The sequence below is a fragment of the Pecten maximus genome, chromosome 15 (genome assembly GCF_902652985.1).
Source record: "Pecten maximus chromosome 15, xPecMax1.1, whole genome shotgun sequence".
NCBI classification, from domain to species: Eukaryota; Metazoa; Mollusca; class Bivalvia; order Pectinida; family Pectinidae; genus Pecten; species Pecten maximus.
Window position 1 is genome coordinate 6,779,129 of NC_047029.1, and position 11,353 is coordinate 6,790,481.

Sequence of the window (11,353 nt, forward strand, 5' to 3'; positions counted from 1 at the left end):
TATTCAATTAAGAATGCAGCTTTATTAGATTTAGTTTTTGATTGCTTTATAATCGTTATAACAGGTCGAATAATTCAAGTCGAAAAACCAGCTTAGGTTTACAGACACAATTGCGCTGTTACGTTTATAATGAAAACTAAACTGACATGACTTCTCCTTGCATGATAAAACGATTGAAACAATTACAAAGGTCATTTTTTAGGGATACCTGTTTTGTTTATCTAAAACGTTATACAATCATGTCTGATAGTTATGTACCTGAAAAGGTACCCGATGGAAAACCCAATAAAAGAATTACTACATAAAACACTTATGTCAAGAATAAAATTAGTTTGTAATCGACGTAGCATCTTCTTTTATCTAAATGATAAAACAATTTAAGAATTGTTTTGTAACATGAAAACTACAAGCGGTTTCAATTTCTGTTTTATTTTTATTGTTTTCCATGGACACAGCCATGTTCAATAGATCGTTGTCTTTATGGAAGTATGTAACACAATATTACTAATGCAAATAATATTATATATGAATAGTGAATTAAGTATGATGCTGGTTTCGGTCCCTTAAATGAATTGTTTTAATTGCTATTAATTTTACATGTATTCTTTATATAGAAACTTTCAAATGGAAGTTGAATTCATTGTATTATATTGTATAATGTTAATGCTAGGAAGTTAATTGAGAAAACAAAATGGGTCTACGCAAACGTGAAAATAGATACCATACATATGTAAGTTCAGTTACACCATGGTGTATCATGACGGCTCTTTCTACCTTAAACAAGTGGTGCATATTAGCATGCTGTGGTAATGGTTTCATAACCATTTTTCATCAAAACCCATTACGTCGCCATTTGTATTACATTATTTTTGTATACGTAAGGATATGAGTCACATTTGCGCATGATTTCACTAATGCAGTTCACTCCTATATGTGTTAAAGTTGATTTAATGTAAGTTACTGAGAATCTGATTTAACGATTGATTTCCACAGGTAATTTCGGGTATACATTGTATATGCTACCCTCGTCTACCATTCTTCGGACTGAACACCTATTCACGCTGAGCAGTGAAGGTAAGTCATTGTTCATGTTCTTAGTTATTGTGTCATACAATGACATAATATAAGGGTGAACATAATCGTTTTTGTATTTATTTATGCCAATTAATTAGATTTATAATGTTGCAGGTTGTCTATATAGAAGCCGCCTTCTCCAACCATCTTCCTCTGTTTGAGAAATGATGTTTCCATTCGCTATATTGTTAGTGTTAACACTAGCTTCACAAGGTATGTTAAGAATATTTATACACTTCTGTAATATATTCACCATTTCACATTTTCATCCAAAATCTTTGGACATTATAATGAATTAATAGACCTGGAAGTAAGAATAAGTAGGGTTTTATCGCTAAGGCATCGAAACATCAAGGTAGAAAGATTAATTACAGGACGCCTTCTTTTATCTATTGCCAATCAATAGTCATAGCAATATCAGAATTATAATGTGGCTAGTGTATTTACTCGATTTTAGAAAAGGGGTATTTCATGTTAAGTCTGTACAGCTGAACATAATTTGTTGACTCTGAGTGAAAATAAATAAATTGTGGTTCCTGTGGGTAGTTTTTGACATACCATTTTGATCATGAAAACAAAATAATCTACTATTTCAATTTATTTTCTTTATCTGTTATCTTACGCAGGCAGTTATTCTGAAATTGTATTTTATAATTATATCATCAAGGTGCATTTTTGTAATCTATCTGTATAGTGTAGTATCTGATGTATCAGTTGTATTAAATTTTGACAATCCTTTATCAATAAATTTTTACAAATGCTACAAGATATTTAGATAATGTTGCGGTATTTAGATATCTTTCCTTCACGAGTTATGTTTCAACACTCGTTCAGTGTGAGCAAAGTCGTTGTGAAGAGCGACCTCTTTTTGTCATTAAGACTAGTTTAGGCAAACATTACTTAACAAAGAACTGAAACATCAAATTGCAAATGTCACATGGCGCCTTTATAGAAATCATATCCCTATTAAGAACATGAGATTAAACAAAGCACGAACCTGGGGCATGATGTCCATAACTTTGAAGATTAACAATGTGTAAGGTACTCCTCTTTTCTGAATACCACAGATTTTTTGTTATTTTCATTTTTGCACTGTTGAGACAGAAAACAAATTCGTCTGTCAGAATTGTATGGCGTGCGTTAAGGTTGAAATGAATCACTGTAACACGTGTGTACTGAGAACCCTGTGTATGCATGTTGTTACTATTTAGATAAAATAAGTGTTGCTGTAGACAAAAACACGATGATCATGATGACACATTAACAGTTAACCTAAAAACATTCACAGTTAATCTACAAAACTAGCCATACCGGAGATATGATAATATTCTGGAAAGTCGTATCAGTTTTATAAATGACACTTGCTTCAAAAAATATCAAGCAGAAAAACTCTCACTTATTGTTACGCTAAAAAGACATAATTCACTTCTTTATCCCATTTTAAAGGTTATTTTACATTACTGCATTCTAACAAAATCACTAACTTTGTTCATGGTAGGACGTAGTATAAGATTAATTAGTCAGCATATACCATCTTTACATTCGTTGAGGATAACCTCTGACATGTGTTTTCTTTGTACAATACTTTTGTGGAAAGTGTGCCGGATTCCTACAGGCTTGAAAACCATACTCATATCACGATCTATATTTTTCATTATACAATGAAAACGGTCAATAACGTATGAGGATAAATTTAAAATTCAGAAATTCTTGTCTAAGAATTAAAAACACGCCATTATTCTGTAGTCCCTTCCGGCAATTTAGAGTTCCGATTTTTAAATATAATTTATTGAAAATAATGGATGATTGTTTTCTGTTTTGCCTTTTAATTTTTGTTTCTGTATATTCGGATATAAACATCTAAATATACTTTTAGAATTTCACGTGTTTACAAATATCAGATCCGGTATGAATGTACATGTTGAGAATGTTCCGTTTCAATGACTTAATGATAACAGTATTATTGGGTTACAGTCAAATCCCAATGCGGGCCAAGCCAGCAGTCCGTGGAGCTGTCCATATACAAGAAAAAAGAAATCCATATCGTCAGTACAGGGGGATTTCAAAGGTATCCGGGCCATTTGTATATTCTTACATATAATGACAAAAAAATCAACACAATAATGATATTATGCTGATAAATAAGTTATCTCGATGTAAAATATTTTTCCTTTTTAGGAATGAATCATCTTTTACTTTATATCTTACGTATGTGCTTATCGCTAGACGTGAGCGTATTCAAAGAATAAAAACAACGTAAGACGGATTCGGTCAATAACCGATTACCAATTATGTCATGGTTTTTTTTACTTGTGTTCTGAACCATAATAATACGAGTATTTCTGCATCACTTCAACAATTTTATTGGTTCACGTCATGTGATTGTTTCTATGAACCACGGAGGCAAAACAAACATTGACATCCCTGAGGAGTGCGAACTAATACGATTGAAAAATGCGATGACCCTTCCCTTAAAAGTTCATGACGACTAACCAGAGTAAACTTTCACCGGAACGTAAACTTGAATAACAACTAAATTCTGACATTATTTCTTCGTCAAATGATACTGAATAGTTTGTAATCGCTTGAGCTAATATACGCAGTTCTCAATATGCTTATGACAGGTTTTTTTTTATTTGATGTGGAACAAAGAAATCATCAAAGAAATTTAAATAAACTTTTTATCTAAAAATTAATAAGAGTAAATATTGATATTGAGTAAGTATTGATTGGCGACAAGAAATACCATGTTGACATTTATTATCTGGAATTGAACACCTGCTATAGAAAAACTGGAAACTTTTTTCGTCCTGTTTAGAATTTAATGTCGACTTAACATCAAATACCAAAATTAAATTATGACGAAAAGTGAATGAAGCTTCAGGCATTAATTAAGAACTAAAGTAAAAGAATCTTTCGCCAATACGGAGATTATATATAATTAAGTCCTTGCTGACGTTTTAATTTGAACTCTAAAAACCTATTCTGGAAATGAAATATGTAATTCAATCATAGAGGGTATAGGGAAGTAAACAAATTAATATAAATGGCAATAAATAAAATAAATTAATAATTAATGTATATTTAAAATACCTATTTGGCATAATAAACACTTTAAATTAACAAATAAGAATATATTTTAGCGAATGGATTTTTTATATCTTATTATGTATGACCTAAAAGATTGTATTTATATTACCTAAATAACTCGAATCACTGCAAGAAGTTTGTGTACAGAAGATATGTTCTTGCATATCAATGTATTACTGCTATAATAAAGTCATCCATAATATTCCGATGAGTCTAGAAATGCTTTTAGAGCACAAGAAGTGCCCAAATGACTTTTATTATCAGTTGTGTAAAGTAATGAAGAACATGGAATGTAGCGTTTGAAAGTGATAATGGAACCTTGAAACAAACTTTGTTATTTCCCTTTCAACTGATAAAAATACAAATTTACAATCGTTCTAACACAGTATAGACCATACTATCTAAACGACTTTTAAAATAAGGCATATACCTTATTGTGCACTTTACACTGAAATAATGATTAAACATAGGATTTGCAAAGGTTACTTACCTCTGCAATTGCAATGCTTGAAGCTAAAGATGAATGTGACCGTGAAAATGTAACATTGAGATATTACATTTGCATTGTTAATAAATGTTGATTGAAAAACTAAATATTTATCCAGGAAATACAAATGTTGTTAACTTTTCATGTTATTACAAGCATAACCTGTGCGCTGAATAGTGTTATGAGACATAGAAGATAAGTTAATTTAAACATTGCTGTTAACAGCCGTGTAATTATTTAAGGATGACACGACATTCAATGAACTGTTATACATATCGAATGGAGGTCAATGCCTGTCAATGAATTATTCTTATAGATAAAGTTCATATTAAATATTTTATTATCAAATATTATGTATACATGTATATATAAGCAAAATGTATTAATGATGTGTGAATGTTTATGTTTGAGTTATCTCCCTTAAATGTTAGTTATACATGTAATTTTTTCATTTCATAGTAAATTTATATATTAATTTTATATTTATGCAATCCAATTGCCACCATAGGAGAAAATTTATATAGGCTTGGCCTGTTATTTAATCCTTTTGACTAATACCATCAAATGTCAATAAAATTTGTTGAAATGAATGAGGTCGGTGTTAACAGCATATCGTGCTGTAATTGTGTATCATTTACATGTTTAATGCGCAGGAACGGAAGTGCTTGAAACAAATCACATAACTGCATCCACATGTACGTATAAAATATTGAATTCATCAAAACATGATTAAGAATAGTTAACATGTTTGATTTAAAGTATGAAGAATGACAATTGATTTATTTTAGCAACATGACATGCTCCTGGAAGGTATCATCACCTCATCCATCAGCTCACATCCTGGTGCAGCTGAAGGGAGTCTGGCTCGGGGATGACGACTACATTAGTATATATGACGGTATGTTCCCTGTTAAATTCATTTTTGCTATCAATTCCTACAATTAACAATTTAATAGATATATCGTTAACAGTTAAAAGTATTAAACCAGTTTTAATTCTATGCGATATGTATGAAATCTCTTTAAACATTTTCCTTTTAATATAATCTTAGGCATGTTTTGTTTCCTAAAATGTCCAAAGGTGGTCAAAAGGCAAAATGGCATAATTGTCATCTCAGTTCCAATATCGTAGACCCAAGTGGTACCAACCGGTTCGGTTCAGCTGGTAGCATGCGTTCCATTACGGTTACAGCAGATTCGCGCTGATACAACTGGTACGAGGGCCGATTGATATGTTGCGAGCCCCGTATTGAAGGAAGTACTCAATGATGTTCTTTTGAGTCAAACTATTCTCTGACTATTTAGGGACGTGTACCCAATGCCTTGCCTCGTTTGAATAGTTTATTTCGACAAAGTGGCACTCTAAAGTAAAGTAAGACCAGCAACTTTTGCAAAATGGACAAAATCAAAAATCCACATCCTTCAATATGAGGCTCACAACATATCAATCATCCCTCGTATTAACATTATTAATTGGTGATAACAGCATTTATTATACCATGATACAGTTCATTAATGAAACTGATAAATACATTAGAATCACAATTGAATTCAGAAATATATGAACAGAAACGGTTTTACGCTAAATCGAAGAAAGGAGAGGAAATCGAAAACAAAACAGTGAACGAAAAATCAAGAACAAGAAAAACGAGAAAAATAATTATGAATCTACTTATTGTCTGGCAATTTTGTATTGATTGAACGCATAAACATATCTTTAGGACATCACGAGAACACGACTGCTGCCCTCGTGTCTAATTTCACAGATCAGTCTACGAGTACTGATCTGAAGGACGCAAGTAGTGGGAAGGCCTTGGTGGTGTTTACATCAGGACATAAACAAAAGAAAGGAGAGCGAGGTTTCACGGTTATTCTACTGGCCATCACCTATCCGAAACGTGAGTTACAACAAATCGGCATGCAATATATTATAGTTTGGCAATATGCTAATATCTTGGGCCTTAGATATGCATGTCTTGGAAAAGGCGTTATGATATTTTTACAGCATATATAGTGAATTATAGCCTCTTATAGACTTTTATGTCTTCCTCAATATCTACTATACAGATAGTAATACTTAATACGTTAACTTTTCTCGTTTTTAATTATAATCCTCGTGTCTCCTGCAATTTAAACATAAACTTATATGTATTTATCAAAAAAAAAAAAACAAAAAAAAAATAAAATAAAATAAAAATTAAAAAAAAAAAAAAAAAAAAAACAACAGTTCGTATATTATCCTATTGCTGGCTATGAATATCAGATTGAGACGGATGGCACGTCATGTTCTACAACCATATAACTATTCAATACCCATAACATGCAATTGGCATAATTTATCTTAATCTTATATCAAACTTTGATCAACATTTCTAATACTACAGCTACGATGGACTGTAAGAACGAGACTTTGATTGCAACAAAGACAGATAAGTATCTGACGTCACCAGGTTTCCCTGACGAATACCCGACGTACGTTAATGTATTTGATATGTTTGTATTCTTGTGCTCGTTTATACATGTCTATTTGTTAAGGATTTTCGTCATGATGCTATCAGGGAAACATTTTGTTTATATTCACCTTTTCATATGTTAAGTTTTCCGTTCTCATTTTGTTCAAATGATATACCTAAAATTTATAATAAATAAGTATAAAGTATATTATATCACAATTTGTATGAACTGATACTGATAGGGGTGTAGTAATATATTTTATTCTCTACCTATAGTCTTATATTTCGTTGTTATCTTAGTAAGGGTATACTAAGGTCAGATCAGTAATGGTATTATGAAGCTTCCGGCTTAAATTACATGTAATGGAAACAAAAAGATAACATTTCTCATGTCCTTATATTTTGCCAGGAACACCATTTGCTACTGGACTATCCAAGCACTATCGAAAAAGCACAGTCTTCACCTCGAGTTCTTGTTTATTGATATTGAGGAAGGCAACAACGATTGCAGCTACGACTACGTAGAAGCATACAAAAGTATGTTGTCTTTAGTTAAAGTTGTATACAACACACAACAGTATCAATGTCATATTTAATCGATTTTGTATATAATTTGAAGAAATGGAACATCAATATTCCGAAAAATATGTTTGTTGATTTGTTTTGTATAAAACGTACAATGTATTTGGAAACAATTATTTTACTAGCCGCGTCCGGTTTCAGCAATGTTTCTCATATCTATCAAACGTCTTCAAATTCACCTCTGTCGGTCCACGAATTGGTCAGTTTAAATTTAATCCAATTGATACAGAATCAGTCATTTATTTTTTCGTTAGGAATCACATTATTCATTCTTCCCTTACATTATATACTGTATCTCATCAATATTTCCTATTTACAGAAAACAAGGATGGCCCAAAGACAACACTCTTTAGTATATGTAAACGTAACCAGTGGGATAAAATATCGTTCAATGTTTCCGAGAAAGAAGTATTCCTCAAATTCTTCAGTGATGGAACCGATTCCAGGACAGGATTTCTTCTTCGCTACTCATCAGCTGGTACCGCCGATAAAAGACCAACAAATTTACATTACACAGTATCAATTAATAGTTCTAGAAAAGTCAAAACATCAAAGCTACGATAAATTTCTCAGTAAATATCCGGGGTTATTCCTTTTTAATTAACAGTTTAAGACATCTATCGTTTTTCGTTTATACTGGTTATACGGTTTGTTATATTTTGTATCGACATTAGACTGGTTATCCCATTCGTTAAACTCTGATTAGTTAATTTCTGGAAGATATCTCGTTTAATCAGAATTTTATTTCCAGTAGTGCCAGGCTTTAAAACCGCAAAAGGAAAAGGGGCTGGACCAAGGTCGCAGGTTGTGACAGAGAAACGTAAGTAGATGTATTTGCGTTGTACGAACCGCATTTTCATTGCAAAAATATATACTTTACCAATAACTATATCAATGATACAATCCATTTTATGAAAATTTCATGCACTTTATTTTAAACAATATTTCAATTATTATCAATATTATCAAAATAATCTCACCATTCGCCTAATTTTACATTTATTTCTGTAATATCATTTTTGTGTGTAGCATCAGCTGTATCTCATACAACCTTGGCATCTGAAATAACCCCAGTGGTACCTAAACTACCGGAAGCTGATAGGATCTCGTTGGCACTGCGTGAGTTCTTCATTTCATATCAAACATACTACATGTACGTAAAAGGTTTTCAATCTGGATTCACAAAATACAATCGTAAATCGACGCTGAATATACGTGTAGATTTCATGGGCGTTTTATTGTAAATGTATAGCGATATTACTACGGGCTAAAATTTAAATCGTTATTTGATAGCGCCGTGCGGTATGTGCTGTACCTACTCCGGTGTTGACTGTTTCCAAGACTGCACCCTGTGTCATAGGCCACCCTGGGATATCTTTACTAACCCGGATGTGAGTAATTGTAGATCACTTATCAAATTTGCTACAAAACGTATAAAAATAATTAATCAATATTCATGATGAAACTTACAAATTATATTATAATTATTCACAGATGTCATTGTTTACTTTTAAAGTCGATACTTTGATGATTTATTAGTTATATACTATATTATTATAATTACCACGATTGTGCTTACTAAAACTTTACAAATTTAACTAAACTCATTATCTAAAAACTATTCGAGCAAGTGTAACAATGGCGATTTGCTTTAATAGAAAAGGATAACTATATGAATTGCGTACTTTATTATTTTCTCATAATAAGGGAATCTTTATTTAAAATGGAGAGTAATCAGTAGCATTATAAATATATTTATTGAATCTACATCATGGATGAAGAACAGATAACCAAACCCCGTTGAAATACATTGATTATGCATTACAATAATGTATATCTTCCTGTTTTAACTTTACCTACATAGATTATATCTTTAGAACGCTTTCTCACGCCGATAAACTATTTACTCCGAACTAAAACATTTATTTTTTCATTGCGGTATTGTAGTCCACAAATTTAATATGAATATATTTTCATTTCAGGTCATGAACTTTAACTTTAATCTTTGGTAAGGCAAGGAGACCTGAATGAACTTTGAATACTTTTTTGGCGGCCAAATGAGCAGTATGGTGAATAAGAAATATAAGCAATTTTCAAATTACTTTTCTTTTGATTTATCTGAAATGAGAAAACACAAGTAAGTGTAGTTATATGCATATTAATCTTCTGTTTTTATTGTTTAACAATCATCGTGATTGTCATTATCGTTGTTATCATTAGTTATTTGGTTGTTATTATCACCAGATTACCAGAAGACCAAATCGGGAAAACCACTTAAGATAAATAAAGGGACAATATCCTCGACAAGGTTTTGGAAATGTTTTTACCAGAAATTGAAATGTTAAATAGTTGTTTCCTCTAAGAGTTGATTTAGGGATACGTCAATTACAGATAATTACAATAAAATGTCTTTGCATCTATTTAATAGAACTGAGATATATTTGATAATGTACATCGTAATCACAACATGGAGAGGATGACAGCTGGTTACTTGTCACTATGCCATCCACTGCATCATCTCCATCATCTCCATGAACTCGCATTCCACTAGAGGGTTGCTGTACAACAGAAGTATATATATTGGTGCAGTGATCTAACAAAGGTTATCCATATAACACAATTATAGTATAGTAAGCAGTGTTTTATAATCATATCTACAACAAGGACTTTCATGGAAAAAATGATGTAATTAAAGGGGCATAACTTTCATGAAAAATCCCCGACGTTAAATATAGATAGCATGTGCACAATTTAATAAAAAATATGCTGATGAATAAGTAAGGAGTGTTTCGGGACGACTCTGTCTTCAGACAAGTGATCAGATTTACAAAGACACACTTATGTAGACATACCGCTGTTAAACTCGTGACGAGAAGTGTAGAAATCTGACATGAAAAGTAACAGACATATCATAACATCGGAGATATCGAGTAATGTTTACAACGAGTGACAGAAACAACAAACATTATTTTGACATAAAGAACATTCTTATAGCATGTTTTGATCTCAATGTTTATCTTGTTGACCTAGACCTAATAATGTTATACAGTATATGTCAGTGAGTAAAGGGAGACAACCCTTACAGAAATACTATAGTATTATGTGGTTTACTCAAAGGAAATACCGTTTACGACCTTATATGTAAATAGTCATATCTTGATTATTCTGGAGAGATGTGTCATAACCGCGGCCCCTACGTCATACAGGAAAGTGACGTCAACTTTGCCAAAACAACGTCATACAGGATAATTCCAGAGAGTTCTGTTTCATATAAAAAAAAAGAATGTTCGCCATACAAGATCATACAAAAGACCGACTGTTCACCATATCAGATCATAAAAAAAGAATGTTCGCCGAACCAGATAATACAAAAGTACAAAAGACCGAATGTTCACCATATCAGATCATACAAAAGATCGAATGTTCACCATATCATATCATACAAAAAGATCGAATGTTCGCCATATCAGATCATACAAAATATCGAATGTTCGCCATACCAGAAAACACAAAAGACCGAATGTTCGCCATATCAGATCATACAAAATATCGAATGTTCGCCATACCAGAAAATACAAAAGACCGAATGTTCGCCATATCAGATCATACAAAATATCGAATGTTCGCCCTACCAGAAAATACAAAAGATCGAATGTTCGCCATATCAG

At 31.9% G+C, this 11,353-nt stretch overlaps 1 protein-coding gene and 1 long non-coding RNA gene across 3 annotated transcripts; both read left to right on the forward strand.

Moving 5' to 3' along the window:
* Positions 1-911: 911 nt before the first annotated feature.
* LOC117343430 lies at positions 912-5,550 on the forward strand. Its single transcript, XR_004536014.1, has 4 exons — positions 912-1,074; positions 1,189-1,287; positions 3,049-3,142; positions 5,440-5,550. It is a non-coding gene; the product is annotated as an uncharacterized LOC117343430 (long non-coding RNA).
* A 620-nt stretch (positions 5,551-6,170) lies between these two features.
* Positions 6,171-9,989, forward strand: LOC117343991 (bone morphogenetic protein 1-like). 2 transcript variants are annotated; one of them, XM_033906584.1, is made up of 8 exons: positions 6,171-6,548; positions 7,035-7,122; positions 7,513-7,640; positions 8,005-8,163; positions 8,440-8,505; positions 8,715-8,804; positions 8,979-9,076; positions 9,668-9,989. In XM_033906584.1, the coding sequence occupies exons 2-8, from the start codon at positions 7,040-7,042 to the stop codon at positions 9,695-9,697; spliced, it is 654 nt and encodes a 217-aa protein (XP_033762475.1). In that variant the 5' UTR covers positions 6,171-6,548; positions 7,035-7,039; the 3' UTR covers positions 9,698-9,989. The 2 variants fall into 2 exon arrangements, with proteins under 2 accessions (XP_033762475.1, XP_033762474.1); XM_033906583.1 differs by having other exon boundaries at positions 6,186-6,548; positions 8,437-8,505.
* The last annotated feature ends 1,364 nt before the right edge of the window (positions 9,990-11,353 follow it).